The sequence below is a fragment of the Sinocyclocheilus grahami genome, unplaced genomic scaffold (genome assembly GCF_001515645.1).
Source record: "Sinocyclocheilus grahami isolate Dianchi unplaced genomic scaffold, SAMN03320097.WGS_v1.1 scaffold115.1, whole genome shotgun sequence".
Classification (NCBI taxonomy): domain Eukaryota; kingdom Metazoa; phylum Chordata; class Actinopteri; order Cypriniformes; family Cyprinidae; genus Sinocyclocheilus; species Sinocyclocheilus grahami.
Window position 1 is genome coordinate 1402496 of NW_015505294.1, and position 19136 is coordinate 1421631.

Here is a 19136-nt window from a genome sequence, read left to right on the forward strand (position 1 = left end):
CACACACACACACACACACACACACACACACACAGAACCATTCGGTACGAGGCTTTCGGTTCGGTACGCATTACAAACCGAACGATTCGTTGGCCTAATCCTATTACATTTGGAAAATGAAAGAGCTTAAAATGTGTGAAATATAATGTTCTCAGTGCCACTGGTCTTAACAAGGCAGCCCAAACGATGTAACAGGCAACATGCTGGGGTGCGTCGAAAGACGAGGATCTTGTATCGACGATAGCCAGAGATAGTCAAAAACATCAATTATTGGCAATATTAAGAGGATCTCTGAGAATATGCGGCGTCAGATGCTGAAAACTCTGTCATTACTCCTCATTCCGCTTTTACTTTCACTTTCTAGTGCTATTCATTGTCTCGCCTTCATGGTATAAAACAAATATTTCCAACATTGCGACGAAAGCAATTACCCAAACCCCCTCCCCCTATCGAAAACGTACCGAACCGTGACACCACTATGTCGTATCATGAATTTTGTGAACGTTACACCCCAAATATATATATATATATATATATATATATAATTACACACACGCTATGTTAATATATAAACAAATGAAATATTCTGAGCAATTCTTTAGAGGAAAAATATTTTAAATATTTTATTTTAATATTATATATTAAATATTATAAACTTTTCTTCAAATTTTACAATAATTTTAATGTTTACATATTTAATTTAATGTTTTACAAAGATTTTAATTTTACATTTATATAACAAAATATAAATAAACTAACTTTTAAAGCTATATCACCCAGACCTAGTACTGACCAGCAACAATTGAACCAAACATTTGAGAGTTAGGAGTTTTGTTTTCTCACAATATTATTTCAAATGAAGTAATACAATAGTTATGAATTCAAATCACAAAACTCCTATACACTGACTCTACAAGCCATGGCCTTAACATTAACACCCATGGACAAATTTGCAATAAGCAAATACTTCAAATACCTCAAATAACAGTACAGGAACCATAAGAATTGTAGAGTTAGAGATAGAGTTTTTAAACAGAAGAATGAGTCATATAGTGTGTGAACTGAAGATACAAGACCTTATTCAGAGCGGGTGAGAGGGGGATTATGGGTAATGGGGGAGGGGCACAGGCACAGGCAGAGACCGCAGATGAATTACATTGAAGTCATGTCGTTGAGAGCGTGGTCCAGCTCCTCGCTGATGGCTTTGTATTTGAGTTTCTGGGAATACAACTCATCTATCGGGATTCGGGATGGTGTGTTTGATGGAGGGGAGACAGAGGAAGAGGTGGAGGGAAGGGATACAAACAGGTGCAGGAGTGAAGCATCCAATCCAGCGGCAAGACGAGCCCCGGTGAACCGAGTGACAGACAGCGAGAGAGTGATGTGAAGACAGAGAGAGAGAGAAAAAGAGTGGAGGGAAAACATAAAATAAAGTTAAGGAGGAATGGAAAGGAACTGAAACACAAGGCAAAGACCATGACAAATTCGCCAGAGTCACCATGAAACCCCAAACAGGGTCGCTCACAGGTCACTTAACGAGATGTTAAATTAATTCTGTCATTATTTACTCACTCATGTCATTCATTTAAAACCTGTAGGACTTTAACTCTTCAGTGGAAAACAATGTCAGCAAAATGCCCAGAATGCTCTTTTCCCACCTGTTGAAGCTTTTAAATCTCATTTAACTCATTATGGCTTTTTCTAGATGTCATTCCAGGTGCCACTGGTTTCTGCGTTTCTACTCATTTGTCAAACCTTCATGTTTTGAATATTTTGTATACTTTTTATATAGTGCAAAAGTCATTAGCTATGTTTCCATCCACCTATTTTTATGCGCATTTTGGATGGAAACGCCAAGATGCGCATTTAAAAATAAATAAATAAACTTACGCGCTCAACTAAGTAGGATAATTTTCTTATCCGGTAAGAAAACATGCACATAAAATCGATGGAAACAATTTTACCGAATGAATTCCTTCATGCGCATCATGTGACTTTGCGATGGGACAGCATACCTGGACCGACCAATGGACTGATCTCATTGCACAGCATCTGAAATGCTAGTTTTGTTGTTCTAAAATGCTTGGGCAAAGTCTCGTCAAAGTGCTTCGTTATAATTAACTTCAAGCACTGCGTTCCCAAACAGCAGGCTCCGAAAATAAGATTTCCATGCTTCATCTGTGTGCTCTGAAGCTCGTAATTTATTGTAATAAATTATTATATACAGTGCCTCCTCCTAATGCAGCACATGAAATTTCTCTTTGTGATATTTAAGTTAATCCTGAAGTGACGCTTTTGTACTCTTCAACTCACTGGATAGAAACCGTGCTTTATTCGCAAATGTTTTATGCGATATTCCAATTTTGCACACAAGTTTATTTCGTAACTTTGGATGGAATCATAGCTACCGACTACTTTTACAGTACTTTCTTTCTGGTTGTGTTTTAACATACCAATAATATGAAATAAATGCACTTTAAATGTAAAAATATTTTTGAAATAAGTCTATGTTCCCCAAAGCTGCATTTATTTGATCAAAAATACAGAAAAATCGTGAAATATTATTATAATTTAAAATAACAGTTTTCTATTTGAATATATTTTAAAATGTAATTTATTCTTGTAATGCAAAGCTGAATTTTCAACTTCATTACTCCAGTCTTCAGTGTCACGTGATCCTTCAGAAATCACTCTATACTGATTTTCTGCGCAAAAACATTATCGACTTAGAAAGCAGTTATGCTGCTTATTTTTCTGGAACCCGTAATGCATTTTTTTCAGAATTCTTTAAAGAATAGAAACAGCATTTATGTAAAACAGAAATCTCTTGTAACAAATGTCTGTACTGTAACTTTTGATCAATTTAATGCGTCCTCTATGAATAAAACCATTTCTTACGTGGAATTTTTTTTTGTGTCATTTTGGGACTCATTTTCAGTTCCTATTATGGGAAGGGAGCACTCAGGGAATTCATGTGTGAACTATCTGTGTTTATGTTCCACAGAAATAAATGAAATAAAACAGGTTCGACATGAACGCAAATAAATAACAGTTTTCATTTTTGGATAAACTATCCCTGTTAAGGTTCTTACTGATGCCTCTCTGACCGGGATATTGAATTATCACAGATACATTAACAAAGTGCAAATATGGCAGTACAGTTATGAAAATGAACTTGGGCTTGTGTAAATCCAAATACGAGCAGAACAGGAGAAGACTATTTAACAGCAGCTTATAAAAGCCTAATCAAGTTTAAATGCTGCGTGTAATTGGACCTCAGTAACACGAGTGTCATCTTACAAAACAATGTGAAGTCTGTGTGTGTGGATCTGCACAATGACTGGTCTCTCCGAAAGAGGTGATGCTTATTTGTGCGACTGAACCGATAAGGAAGCTGAAAGAAGGCCAGTAGGGCAGAAGGTTTGAGGAACAGAATGACGGTAAAAAAAAAAGAAAGAAAAAAGGCTGAAAGCTTTATTGACCTGAAGTAAAAGGAGTAGTCGCACTGAATACTTCACAATCACACGTATGATTGAAAATTTGACAGGGGCTGAAATGACTCGAATGAACGAAAGTCGTACCTTCAAGGTCATCAATGGTCTTCTCAAGCTTGGCGACTGACCTCTCAGAGAACTCGGCACGGGTCTCGGCCTGCAGCAGAAAAAAAAAAATCATTGAGACTGCTGGGACAGTCATTTGTAGCTAAAAAAAACCTAAACGTATTTAAATGCCCAGAACTGGTGGGGAAAAAATCTAATCAGATAAGTTATTATTGTGTGTGATATATACACAGTAACAGTGATCTAAAACTATTCATATAGTGATATAAGACTTGATATACTTGCCTCCCCTGGACAGAAGGATGACTAAATATCATGAAAGATGTTCATACCTCCTTTAGTTTGTCAGTGAGGACCTTGATCTCCTCCTCGTATTTGTCTTCTTTCTGTGAGTACTGAAGACATCATAAGAGGGACAGACGTCAAAACACACACCAGCACATGAGCATTTAACACTACATTAGCACTCCGCTCAATAACACTCTTAGGCTTCGTTACTGCACATAAACCAGAATTTTTTTCTCCAATTCTCATATCCAGGACTGATATCTCATATCTTTCGCATACCAATGTTCCTGAAATATATATATATATATATATATATATATATATGTATATATATATTCAGACTGTGTAATCCATAGATAAAAACCACTGACATGTAAATTACCAAAGATGTGGGACTATTTTCACAGATGAAAATGCGTTCGTTTGTGTCTTTAATATGTACTAGGGCTGTCAAATCGATAAATCGCATCCAAAATATAATTTTGTTTACATAAGGAGTATGTACTGTACACATTTATACACACACGTATATATTTAAAGGGGTCATATGATGCAATTTAAAATTTTCCTTTCTCTTTGGAGTGTTACAAGCGGTTCGTGAATAGATAAGATCCCTGAAGTTGCAAAGACTAAAGTCTTAAACCCAAAGAGATATTCTTTATAAAAGTTAAGACTTGTCCAAGCTCTCCTAAAATGCCTTGTTTAAACGCGTCCCCACATGTCTACATCACTGTGTGGGAAGATTTGCATAACACCGGCCAAATGTTCACACAAAGAAAGAAGGCTTAACTTTGATTAGTTTAGTTATACAATGCATAAAAAAATGCATACAAGTCATTATACTCCGTAATTATGCCTCCACTGGATGCAACAAACGCCTTGTTTATAATGGGTTTTATTGGTGGTCTTGTCGCTCCGGGACACGGCATCACAGTATGGTGAGGGGCGTAACATTTCCGTCAGACGCTTGAGGTATTCAGCCAATCACAACGCACTTTCGCTTCTACAATCGCTTTTCAGAATGATGAGCTTTGTAAAAATCGACGCGTTTCAGAAAGGCGGGGCATAGAGGAGAAACAATAATGTACAGTATGTGGAAAATAGTGTTTTTTTAACCTTAAACCGCATAAACATTTCATTACACCAAATACACAAAATAATGTTCTTTTTAGCAACATCATATGACCCCTTTAAGAAATATTTTTATTAAGTATTTTATTTTATATATGAATATAAATATGCATTACATATATTTCTTAAATATATACACATGCGTGCATTTATAAATAAACAATATCTACACAGAATGCAAACATTATGTAAACACTATTTTGGATGCGATTAATCTCGATTAACTGATCTGACAGTACTAGCATTAACTCAATATTACAGGTTTTTAAAATATGGTAACTTTTTAATGTCATGTAAGCTAATGTTGATCAAAATCATCTGCTAAAGTCTACTGCAGATACAGATATTCATACATGCATATAACTACGGATGCAGAAACAAAGCTCTTGAGTGTTCACAGACTGACTCTTAACCAGATTTCACTTTAACAAGATTATAATGGTCATCCAGAAAGCTTCCCCAGAATGACCGTCAAGTAAAAAAAATAAATAAAAAAAAAGCCCCTACGCTGATTCTTATGGACCAGTTAGACAAGCACCACAACAGCACAAATCAGAAATCGGAAATTTTTTCAAAAAGCAAGTAAACGCACACTTCAACCCCTCATTGACATATACAGACAAAGTTGGTTTGTTAAACATAGAAACACTTGTTATCCCGGTTTGTTGAGGAGGAGGGGTGGACTGTGTGCCTGGGACAGCAGCAGCAGAGCACACCTACCTTCTCAGCCTGGGCTTCCAGGGACTTCAGGTTGTTGGTCACAGTTTTCAACTCTTCCTCAAGCTCAGCGCATTTGCTGGTGTTTTACACACAGAGGAAAGGAGGAGGAACAAGAGGAGGAAAGGTACATTGAGAGGAGGAGAACCAGAGGCAGGTTGGAACAGAGGGACATCAAGGAACCAGAAGAGAGAAAAGAGGAACAAAAGAAACAAAAAACCAAAATCAATCAAAACAGGGATGGAGGACAAGGAGAGCCCAAAGTCCCCTTAACACAGCAGGAATGTGCCATGATGATGAATCGAAGTCTACATAACAGCTGCATGCAAGTTGTTAGGAGTTACACCGTATGAGAAGAAATCAAGTTGCAGCATTCCTGCCAAGTTAGAAGGGCGTGAAACAAACAACAAAAAGATGGACCAAATAAAGCTGCACGGGTAGCAAGCAAGGGAAACTGTGGTTTTGCCTCTTACAGAGTACACAAGGTTAGATGTGACCTAATGACTGGCGTGCAGTACCTGTTCTTCTGATGCCTTTAATGACTTATAGGTTTGGTCCAACACTCGAAGCTCATCCTCTAATCTTCGAAGGCGTCTGTTAGTGTGTGCAGAGGGAAGGCCATTCCAAACACGGGCCACATGCAAGTTAACAGTGCATGCAAAAATAAAAAAAACATAAGACAACCAAAACAACAAACAGGAATGTGAAGCAGGTATTAGTAATATGGTAGTAATATTCTTAGGGGATGTACACACGGGACACATTGTTGTGTTACATCTAAGCTACTGTTGATATGTGCATCAAGTGCAAACTTAAGAGTCAGAATCGGAAGTAGAAGGTCATCCAGGTATTTTCTTCTATCGTTTAATGAATAATTTATACGCAGACATACAACTTATTGACCTACTGTTTTTTCACGCATACTAGATGGCACGGAAGTGGGCATATTTGTATTCAGGCATAGATCACAACACCTGAGGATGCCATTCAGAGACAATTCATTTCAAGTTAAATAGTGTTACGGTATGATACGTCAGTTTTAAAACAATGGACCAATTAGGAAAAGCAGAGCACACGGAGTGCTGACTAAAGTAACATTTATATGTCAGAAGAGGCTCTTATACCGGTTACAAAAGGACTGTATGACAGAAACCAATGTTAAAAAAAGCATCAATCAGTTACAGAGAAGCTCTAGTTATTAATACATTTTGCATTCATTGGCCTCAGAAAGTAAAAGGCTAGTTAACGTCTCATGTATTCTGTGTGTAAGGGTGTGTGAGTGTGTGAAGAGAGTCAGGCACATGCATGAATATGCGTGTAGGTTTGTGCAGACATGCAGAAGCTGCAGGAAAGTCTCGTACCTCTCATTCAGCTCAGCGCGCTCCTCTGTGCGCTCCAGTTCAGCCTCAACGATCACCAGCTTACGGGCCACCTGCACACACACACAGGCCAGATCATGGGACAGTCACATACTTGTACTTATAGCCAATTTAAAAGGGGGGAAAACACTTTCTACACATTAAACGAGACCAAATGAAAACATAAAAAGAAAAGACAAAAAGGGAAAAAAAAAGACAAAAAATAAACACAAAACAAGACAAAAACAAAAAGCAATGAACCACCAGAAAACAAACACAAAACAAGGAGAAAAAAAAGTTCAAAGCAAAATCACAAAGAAACAAAAACATGAAACATGAACAAACAAAAGGCAATACAACAAAAATCCAAAACTAAAAATCAAACAAAACAAAGAAAAAGAATACAAAACAAAACAAAAAACAAAACAAACAAATCAAAAACCACAAAACTATATTTGATCAGATTACAAAATACAGCAAATCTTTTTTTTATGCTTATGCTGAACTGCAAGCACCTGCTTGCTCACACTTTAAGTGTGAAAGGTCATGTGACTAGGCAGGAAGTAATGCGCATGTGTGGTTTGGTGGCTGAGGAAACCTGCCTCCTCATATTTGCGGTCGGCCTCCTCAGCAATGTGTTTGGCCTCCTTGAGCTGGATCTCCTGGATCTCCATCTTCTCCTCATCCTTCAGAGCCCTGTTCTCAATGACCTTCATGCCTCTGGAAAGAGAAAGCAAGAAATTGATTGAAAGAGAAAATTAAATCTCTCTATAGCATCACTATGACTCCATTTGGATCAATAACTCGCAACAAATTACATTCAAAGCCGCCAACTTGTCTGCAGCTAAGCTTTGGGATCAAAGACACAGTTTTAGCTTAACCCATGTTTTCTTGTATTATCACAACAGTCACTGTCAGAACAGATGAATGGGAGGGAAAAAGCACCTAAGAGCTAGACCAGGTCTCGGTACAGAGTGGTTCTATGTAGGCGTGCTGGGCTGGAGACAGAGGGACTCTGTGTGTGCAAACAAAGGAAGGGAAATGCAGCCTAGTGCCTCTACAAATTGCTGTTTATTCAGGGACCCACTGGCTCTACGCAAACAGCTCACGTCAGTTGTTTAGGCCAAAAACAGCATCACACAACTACAACCGACTGCATGCCCTTGATTTTTCTGCTATGTGCAGAGGCATTTCCAGGGCTTTTTAAAACTTTCCAAAAAAAAAAAAAGTCTTGTAGGTGAAAAGTGAAAAACAAATGAAATGAAAAATGAAAACACTATACATTTGGAACGTTTTATACTGTTTTTTTTTTTAATGTATTAAAATAATGCTATAATTTTTTTATAGCATTATTGTTAAAAATAACTTCAAATAAAAACACAATTTTGTAAAAACAAAAAAAAAAACTAATTGAAAAGCAATAATAATAATAATAAATGATGATGATAGCGATGCTTGCTTAAACACAATTATGATTACGAACTACTTATGTAGGGTCGTGATGCTGGTGATTAGCAAATTACATGGACTTCCCTCAGCGCACACAAACAGTCTTTATGCAGGGCACCAGATGTGCAGTGCAGGCTAGGAAGTGGCAGCATGTTGTCATTTCAATAGCAACACATCGGCGGAGCTGCACACAGTAACCACAGTTACTGCGAGAGGGGGAGGAACGGGGTGTGGACCTGCTCAACTGACTCTTTCTGCTTCAGTGAATCAGGCTGACGGTCCTACAGAATGCCACACTTGATTACATTGTACTTCACAATACCACAGTATGCTATAGCACTGTACACATGTACTGCATATACTAGTACTTGGCAGCATGGACAAACTCATACAGGAAATGCAGTAATAAAATGTTTGTTCGTTTATTTATTTTATTGATCGATCGATCGATTTAAAAAAAAAAAAAACATGAGATAATGAATATATTTGGACATTCCAGAGAATTAAATAAGTACTGAAAAGTCCTTCATTTGATTTTTTTCTATTTGTTTGTAACTTGGCTGCACAAGATAAGATTAATTGAACTGTCGGTGCCAATAGCCTCAAGACAGCACAGTTGCGCTTCAGCGTCCCGAGTTGGAGTCCAGGCTCACAGAGTTTTCTCACCCCCCGCTCCCTCTCTTCACTTCCTGTATACAGGTGCGTCTCAATAAATTAGAATGTCGTGGAAAAATTCATTTATTTCAGTAATTCAACTCAAATTGTGAAACTCGTATTAAATAAATTCAATGCACACAGACTGAAGTAGTTTAAGTCTTTGGTTCTTTTAATTGTGATGATTTAGGCTCACATTTAACAAAAACCCACCAATTCACTATCTCAACAAATTAGAATATGGTGACATGCCAATCAGCTAATCAACTCAAAACACCTGCAAAGGTTTCCTGAGCCTTCAAAATGGTCTCTCAGTTTGGTTCACTAGGCTACACAATCATGAGGAAGACTGCCAATACCGTCATATCCTAATAAAAGGCAAAAATGCCAAAAATAAATCTTTACATCAAAAACAAAAAAGAAACATTACAACTAAAATTATAAATAATTTTAGTCTCACATAAATAAATCAGTAATGTTTAGTTGTGATTTTGATTCATGCCAGTGACTCAAATCATTTAAATCATTCCAAAAAGGTTTATTCAATGATTTATTCAATGAATGAGTCTGTGAATAATTCACTCAAACAATTCATTTGAGCGGGTTATTACATTCATTTTGTTTACAAACAAGATATTCACATTTATTCAGTTCGCTCATAAGTGAGATGCAGTGTCTATTCGATTAATTTTGGTTTGCTCACAAGTGAAATATTGCATTGCGTTCATTTGGTTTCTTCAAACAAAATACTGTTCATTCATTTAATTTACAAGCAAGATACTACGTTTAATCAGTTTGCACAAGAGAGATACCATTTGGTTCATTCACTAACAAAATTTTCAAGATTTGGTTTGTTCATAAATACAGCATTAAGTCAATTTTGTTCATAAGCGAGACTCTGCCTTCATTCGGTTCGCTCACAAACAAGTTTGCAAGTTCATTCGATTTGGAATATTCACAAACAAGCCAGTTCGTTCAGTTCAGTTGTTAGTTTAGTCAGTTCGTTCATAAAGAAGATTCTGCATTATTTTAATTTGGTTCATTCACAAATGAGATACTGCATTAATTCGGTTTGTTCACAAACAAAATACTGTTTATTCAGTTCGCTCACAAGCAAGATGTTTTAAGTTACAATTATTTCACTACATACGAGTTCTGTTGAGAAACCATGTTCATTTGGTTCGTTCGCAAATGAGATTCTGCGTTAATTCAGTTTGCACACAAGATGTTGAGTGCAGCCGATTCATTCAGTAAAGAGCATTATTGTTCAGTACGTCCAACCAATTAAATAGCCCTCAGCTCACACTTAAAATGTTATACTATAGTCCAGTGTTTCTCAACCCTGGTCCTGGGCGCCCCCTAACACTACACATTTTGTGCGTCTCCCTAATCAAACACACCTGATTCAATTCATTAGCTCATTAGAAGAAACTCCAGGACCTATGAAATGGGTGTCAGATAAGGGAGACATACAAAATGAGCAGTGTTGGGGGGTGCCCAGGACCAGGTTTGAGAAACACTGCTATAGTCAGTCTTTGAAGGCAATGAAAACGTCATCAAAACTAAAGTGAAAATGCCAAAAGTGAACATGAATGATTCACTCACAAAATTCCACTAGTAGTCCTGCACAGCAATAACCTTGCCGATAGCCACACAATTGTAAAGCAGGTTGTCAGTAGACATTCTACCGCATTTCATTTCACTCCACAATGGTTTAGACTGTACTACACCATTCTTTGCAATTGTAAAGTGAATGTCCTTTTACTGTACTAACCTCTCGCTCTCATCGGCAGCCTTCTCGGCCTCCTCCAGCTTCTGCAGGGCAGTGGCCAAACGCTCCTGTGCGCGATCCAACTCCTCCTCAACCAGCTGGATACGTCTGTTCAGGGAAGCTACATCACCCTCAGCCTTGAAGAGCACAGAGGAACTGGCATAAAAGCTCAAGATCAGATGTTCACACACAATTCACACAGACAGTGAAACCTACACCCCACAAATGCTGACGGCTCCCATTCAGAGCAAAGAACTTGTCAGGCTTGTATTTGTAACCAGGTTTTGGCGACGGTGTAATTTGGTTATAAACGGCAGTACTAACTAGCTTCCATTAAGATCTACTGAGACAGAGCGATTTCTTCTGCTGTGGTCGCACACATTATATAGCACATAATGACAGCAACGCTAATGGATGAGACAGGACTAGGCCATCAGCTCATTACCGAGCCTCTGGGACAACATTAACAGGCGTTGGGAGGGAGTCCCAGCGGACTACACGGATTACACTGTCAAAGGGCAAACACACATGACCAGTGGAGAACTACAGGCAGCTCCTGCTACCTGACAAACACACAAGCTGGATCATTTCAAACATGCTTTCGCTGACTGCAGGGAAACTCAGTGCTGCTTTATGAAGCTTGGGCTTTGATGTAGAAATGTTGTTGTAGCAGTCATACAGCAGTAACTGTGGGTTCCTGGTGGACTGTGAACCAGAATTGAGTCACAGTTCTGTTCTCACAATGCTAAATGCAATTAATACAACACAACTGACTGTCTACATAATTCATGCACTGAAAAGCAGTGTTGGGGATAATGCATTACAAGTAATGCGAGTTACGCAATCAGATTACTTTTTTCAAGTAACTAGTAAAGTAACGCGTTACTTTAAATTTACAAAAATATATCAGTTACTTTTTCAAAAAGCATAATTTACAGCATTAAATGAGTGATAATTATTTTAATACACAATATGAACAATATACCATATTTTTCAGAAAATAAAAATGGCATTGATGCGAAAACTCAAATTGGTGCGTCACATTTTATTATTACATTCAGAAATAATGCACAATACCAATCAATAAAACTAAACGTTTACAATCATTACAAACTATTTGTTCACTCTACAATAAATCCTTTATATTTGAAGAGGAATGAAAGTATAAACACTTTTTTTGTGATTCAATAATGAAAAAAACATTTACTGTAAACGCCAAGCCAAAACTAATGTGTAGTGTGTAGGAAATACACTATACAAATAAACCTAGGTCTCACATAACTCTCTCGTTCGCCACAAATTCAGATGTGCACTTGTGAATTTTTTGCATGCTTGCCGTTAGTTGCATTATAAATCGCTAAGGAATGTAAATCGCTCAAATGATTAAAAATACAGTAACTGAAATATATCTAAATGAATCAAAATCAAACAGAATCTGAACTATATCAAATTTAATCTGAACATCTGTAGTGAAAGCCAGCCCTAATCAAACTCATCTGCCACTAGGGATGTAACTATTACCGGTTTGACGATAAATCGTGATAATATACACCACAGTTAGTATAACCGTTTCATATTTTAATTATCACTATAACCGTATTCGATTACCGCGATTTGAACAACTGAGGATAAATAAATACTGTACTGCACAGGGCTCCAGAGTGCGACCAAATGGGCGCATTTTGCCATCATTTTTTCTGCCGGTGCGACTAAATTGTGTATGCGGTGTACTGGCGCGACCACCGCATTGTTTAACTCATAAGCGCTGCATTTCTGTTGCATGTGAGAAACAGCAAACGGCAAATGAAACTGAAAGCATAAAGAAACCGCGCGACTTGTTTGAGCTGCGCAGCGCTTCGAGTGTAGAGCCTGGTTTATAATCGCCGCGTCAGGAGCGCGAAGCTGCGTGCAGCAAAAATTACGCGAATATTGAGGAAACGATGGATGGGTTTGATGCTAAAGTAAAGTAAAAGACCGCTTCTTAAACCAAGTACTGCACAGGGCTCCAGAGTGCGACCAAATGGGCGCATTTTGCCATAATTTTTTCAATTTTTTCTGCCGGTGCGACTAAATTGTGTATGCGGTGTACTGGCGCGACCACTGCATTGTTTAACTCATAAGCGCTGCATTTCTGTTGCATGTGAGAAACAGCAAACGGCAAATGAAACTGAAAGCATAAAGAAACCGCGCGACTTGTTTGAGCTGCGCAGCGCTTCGAGTGTAGAGCCTGGTTTATAATCGCCGCGTCAGGAGCGCGAAGCTGCGTGCAGCAAAAATTACGCGAATATTGAGGAAACGATGGATGGGTTTGATGCTAAAGTAAAGTAAAAGACCGCTTCTTAAACCAAAGGTGAACATGCTGGTATTCTTGTGGGACAAAAACATGCAAGCACTGTCACCGACAGTCAACAGTAAAACTAAACCACAAGTTTAAAAGTTTAGTTTTACTTTTCTTTTTGTTTTCATTTTGAAAAGCTTGTCATCTTTGCTGTTTACCTCACGTTATGCTATGGAGGCTCTCTTTTTTATTTATTTGATTCCTCAGTGTTTGCTAAACGTTCTGTAATTTATTAGTCTGTATATAATACAGCATGAGGTGTATGCCATGCCTCGTCTTATTAGTTTTTGTTAATATAAGCTAGTTTGTCATTGTATTTTACTGTTTTATTGTTATTTTGCTTTTTAATTAAGAATAACAATGAATCCATCTTTTGTTTTAGTCTTAAAATGTGAAATGTGTAGATGTATGTAAGCAAAACAGACAATTATCTTTTCTTGTAAAACGTCACAACGATGAAACTTTTTCCAAGCTTTATTAGAACATTTCCATTAGATTTTTGAACATGCTATTAGATAAACTGTTGTCAGTCAAGTTGTCATTTAAAATCCGGACATCATTGGCAATGTTATTGTTTTAGTTATGCAAACAAAAACTCATTTTATTTGTTGTTTGTTGATTTTAAATGTAAAACTTGGTGAAATGATTTATGTGTCAGTACTTTTTGAACATTTCCAGCACATTTTAACAATACCGTGATAATACTGATAACCATGATAATTTTGGTCACTATAATCGTGATAAGAAATGTTCATACCGTTACATCCCTATCTGCCACATTAATTTTGTTCAACTTTTGACATTTTAGACAATATATTAAATCACCACTTTACATCCAATGTAAAATCTGGCCTATAAGACTGACTTTTAACACAGGAATATATAAGTCAATTCATTTAGCATAAGTATTTTAAATATATAATATTGTTACACCATCAAAATATAAGTGCATATTTATGTTTTTATAGCATGCATAACCTCTGCTTAAGTCCCAGTCCAGCGATAAGCAAAGGCCTTCCACTAAAGGGAACTACCTGGGGCAAAGTGCATGTTATATTGTCAGCTGAGATATGAAAAACTAGAAAGCAACACAGATAACCTTGACAGCCAGCATTTCTTTAAAGGGCCCAGAGTCTCAAGCATGCTTGTTTAGAAAAGACTCAGACTAATTATTAATGCCATGCTTCTACAGCAAACTAGAGCCATCACTGTTTATTTCAGCATGACTAAGGGGAGTCCTATTGTATGTGATGACGCAGACTGGCCATATAAGGGAAAGTGTAAAAATGCTGCTTCATGAGATGTCAACATACAGCCAGAAGCAGCAGCACCACCTATTCATTATAATAAAACCACTACAGCACAGCCTGCATAAACAGTTCTGTCCAGGATCACTACTGAACTGCTGTAGGCTATTAGCCTAAAATGATTACACTCAGAACCTCTGGTCCAGCGTAAATTGTCATCAAACAAGGACCTATTCACAACAGCACAACTTACTTAACTAACTGGATTATAACCAGACTCTCCAATTACGACTGTCAACAAGAGAACAGCCTGAAAAACAGGGATGAGTCTTAAACAGAGATGTCATCAGCAATCTCAAAGTTTGGGGTGAAAACAACATGGTCTGTTGTTTAAACGTCCCGTTTCAAAACGTCCGACTCATTTCCGCGAATCGATTCGTTCGAACGGTTCAATTCAAAGAACCGGTTCAAAAACGACTCACTGAATTGACATTCAGGCGTAATTGTCATCACAGTCCCTAATATCCAGATTGCATTTTTAAATGGGTGTTTTCAAATATAATTTCATGCGTCTTCTTAATTCAGTATGCAGTCATGATTTAGTTCATCAAATTTGTTTAACGATTCGGTTCAAACTATTGCATGAATTTGCATTTTAAGTAGCCTAATCAAATTTAGTCCAAACTGTATTTTTAAATCTCCCAGCTGAAAGTTTTTGCAATTTGAAAAAAAACAAAACAAAAACAAATGTAATTTATTAAGACCGATTTTGTATGATTGATATATCAGTTCACATTATCAGTTGGTTGTCGGCTCTTTGGGAATCGATCGCGTTCGAATCTATCAATATCAATCTATATCAATCTATCAACCCGTCTATCAATTCGCTTAATTAGGAGTCGGACAGGTTTAAGACAGTCAATTAATTGTTGTTTAAACCGTTCACAGCGTTTCAGCCAAACTCGTGAACTAATCAATCAGACCGAATAGGTGAACCGGTTCAACTGATTCACTTTCAAGATTCGACTCAAAAGAACGACTCGTTCGGACACGAATCGGATATCATTCTCCAGCACCCTTAAACTGCATTTCCATGCGTCAGGTTATAATCACACTGGCAGACATTTAATTCGCGTCTCCTGTTTGTTGCAAGTAAGAAAAGAGAAGTTATTTAAAAAAACCGGTGTGAGTCCAAACTGTATTTTTAAATCTCCCAGCTGAAAGTTTTTGCAATTTGAAAAAAACAACAAAAACAAATGTAATTTATTAAGACCGATTTTGTATGATTGATATATCGGTTCACATTATCAGTTGGTTGTCGGCTCTTTGGGAATCGATCGCGTTCGAATCTATCAATATCAATCTATATCAATCTATCAACCCGTCTATCAATTCGCTTAATTAGGAGTCGGACAGGTTTAAGACAGTCAATTAATTGTTGTTTAAACCGTTCACAGCGTTTCAGCCAAACTCGTGAACTAATCAATCAGACCGAATAGGTGAACCGGTTCAACTGATTCACTTTCAAGATTCGACTCAAAAGAACGACTCGTTCGGACACGAATCGGATATCATTCTCCAGCACCCTTAAACTGCATTTCCATGCGTCAGGTTATAATCACACTGGCAGACATTTAATTCGCGTCTCCTGTTTGTTGCAAGTAAGAAAAGAGAAGTTATTTAAAAAAACCGGTGTGATACAAATGTCGCCGTTTATCGGGCTGGTAAACAGCGCGCAGAGGGCGTCGGAGAAATTCCGCTACGTTCATCCCGCACATCACCGCGCGCTTGTGGCACCCGTTCCTTACGCGGCTGTTTAAGTGAACTCACGGGGCGCATTTCAACACATGCACTGTATACTTTGTATCATTCGGCGTTCTTACGGCTTCTCTGGCTTTCCTCTCGAGCGCCAATTCCCTCTGCAGTTTCTCCGCTCTCTCTTCAGCGCCGTCCGCTTGCTCTTGCAACAGTTTTATCTTCCGTTTGACTGCTTCCAGCGATGTAGCCGCCATTCTTCTTCTGAGTAACCACTAAAAGCGCGTCTGCTTCAGATGAGCACAGCTCAGAGACGCTGCTGCCCCTGGTCTGTGTGTGCGCGAGATCACACCGGAAGTAACCATGTCTTCATAGGCGAGCCGCACGCGACGTCATTACCATGTGTTTCCATGCGAGACGTTTAAGAGCTGAATATGCGTTTAATATGTTTCATGAAAAAAACACATTTGATCAATTCATTTAAATAGTAGTTAATTTTGCAGTCATTCGGAGGATGTGCACTGCATGTTAACACGCTGCACCTGCCGCACACCTGGATGCGGTAACTGACTGCAGAGCGCTGGTGCTGAGACTGAGCTGCTGAATATGGAAGGGCTTCAGTGGGAGGGGCGCGTTGTTCTGGGCCTCGCATCTAGTTGTTTAGTCCTGTTGCGCCCTCTATATGGACGATTACAGCTTTGATCAGAGAGGACTCTGCTGTTGTAATTTTTTCTGGACAATTATGTTTTATTATACGTATCATATAATAATATTAATAAAATAATATTACATTAGTAAGATTCTATTAATGTATTACTATTAAATTATTAAAATAACATATTGCTATTATATAACATAATTTATTAAATTAAAAATATTATATTACTATTATATATTTAGATTATATATATATATATATATATATATATATATATATAAAAAATAATATAACATTATTAAGATTATATTCATTTATTACTATTAAATTATTAAAATAACATTATATTGCTATTATATTTATATAACATATAATTTATTAACTTAAAAATATGATATTACTATTATATATTTAGATTTTATATATATATATATAAAATAATATAAATAATATTACATTATTATGATTATATTAATTTATTACTATTACATTATTTAAAATATATTACTATTATATTTATATAATGTATAATTTATTAACTTAATAATATTATATAACTATTATATATTTCACACACACACACACACACACATACACATATATTTAACTTTTATTTCTAAACATTTTGATATTGTAATGCACAGATATTATGACAAAAATAATTTTATACCTAGAATAATATTACATTATTGTGATTATATTAATTAATTTATTACTATTAAATTAAATGAATTTCTTAAAGTAAATGATCATTTATAATATAATATAATTTTTATATATTTAAAATTAATTTATAATATTTTATAATGAATATTTTATTGCTATTACATTTATATAATTTATCAACATGAATCAATAATGTTAAAAAAATATTTTAATTTGAAATTTAAAATACTAAACATGCTGTTTAACCCTTGCTTCCGTGTGTGGTCTGGGAGACCCAAAGGCTTATTTAATAGCTCAAAAATATACTTAACATGCATTTGTTTTATTGATTGATTGATTTTTACAGTGTGCTTTGTTGGGATCATACTTCTTAAAAGGGTGTGTACTTACCACAAAGGGTTAAAGCATCAATAGTATCTACCAAACGAGTTTTAATTTGGTCAGAAGAATACTTTGAAGCGAAGGTTTTAATTCCGAAATTAGGCTACTACAGTTACAGTGTTAAAAGAACAGCTCACTAAAACGGTTGACTGAATACTTCAGTTTAAGTATCGCCTAATCCAAAAGTTAGGCTACAGCTGTCATTATCTCATTCAACCATTTTGAATCTAATTAGCCTGCTAAAGATGAAAATTTAGTTGAAAACGAATAAAATCGAGTAGAAGTTACAGAAATAGGCTGTTATTCGACAGTATAGGCTAGTTGAGCCTGTATCAATGGAGCATTAAGGGTTAATGAATTAAAGGTTACATGTTTCTGCATTAGACGTGTGACAATAAAAGGGCATTGAAAAAAGAAATAGGGCATTACTTGATATTGAAAAGTTTAATTCTCGTACTCGTTACTTTTACCCTTCTTCAGACACTATAAATCCACTCAGGCGCAGTAATAATCCATTTATCAAGTAGCGCGCGGGAGCGTTATGGATAACTTTTAAAAGTCCTCATAAAAACCGCAGACCTGTTTGCTCCTGTCCTCCGCTGCCTTTTTGTCTCCCTCAGCCTGCTCAGCTCTGTCCAAGGCGTTCTCCTTGTCGAGCTTGAGCATCTGCATCTTCTTCTTAATGGCATCCATGGCTGCTTATGGGTTGCTCGGCTGCAAAAGAGAAATGTCCAGAGAGGAGCGAGGGTCAGAAGCGCTTGGGACTGACTGAACGCAGACAGAGCTGGAGTGCGAGCGCCCGCTCCTGTGCGCACTCTCTAATACGCACTTTCACGGGAGGGGTGCCTGAATTCCTCTGGACATTCAATACTTTTTTGGAAACAGCCGCATTGGGCTGCTTCTCCATGCCCCGTGTCTTTTTTTATGGATCTGAGAGGCGATTCGCTGCTGCTCGACATTTGACCGTTTCTATGCCTATATAAGGTGTGTGATGGGCAAGGCGAGCTCCTCAAGACGTCTTCACACATACAGACGGGGGTCTCGAGACGCTTTCAGCTCATGGAAGGAGATGCAATCTTCTGATTCATTTTATTTTAGGGGTTCAAAGAAAATGTTACCAAATACAAATACAACCCCCCCCCCCCCCCCCCCCCTTTTTTTTT

The 19136-nt window shown here is 37.1% G+C and overlaps 1 protein-coding gene across 6 annotated transcripts in view; it reads right to left on the bottom strand.

Moving 5' to 3' along the window:
* Positions 1-18811, bottom strand: part of tpm1 (tropomyosin 1 (alpha)) — a 29036-nt gene extending 10225 nt beyond the window's left edge. Inside the window, exons 1-8 of one of the 6 annotated variants that reach the window (XM_016277747.1) lie at positions 16397-16633; positions 10932-11065; positions 7657-7774; positions 7058-7128; positions 6215-6290; positions 3893-3955; positions 3582-3651; positions 1157-1235 (exon numbers count right to left, since the gene is read on the bottom strand). In XM_016277747.1, coding sequence (XP_016133233.1) covers positions 1157-1235; positions 3582-3651; positions 3893-3955; positions 6215-6290; positions 7058-7128; positions 7657-7774; positions 10932-11065; positions 16397-16525 — 740 coding nt within the window. In that variant the 5' untranslated portion in view covers positions 16526-16633. Of the gene's footprint in view, positions 1-750; positions 1236-3581; positions 3652-3892; positions 3956-5699; positions 5776-6214; positions 6291-7057; positions 7129-7656; positions 7775-10931; positions 11066-16396; positions 16662-18552 lie in introns of those variants that run through there. The other 5 variants (XM_016277746.1, XM_016277751.1, XM_016277749.1 and 2 more) reach the window with 5 other exon arrangements.
* Positions 18812-19136: the final 325 nt, after the last annotated feature.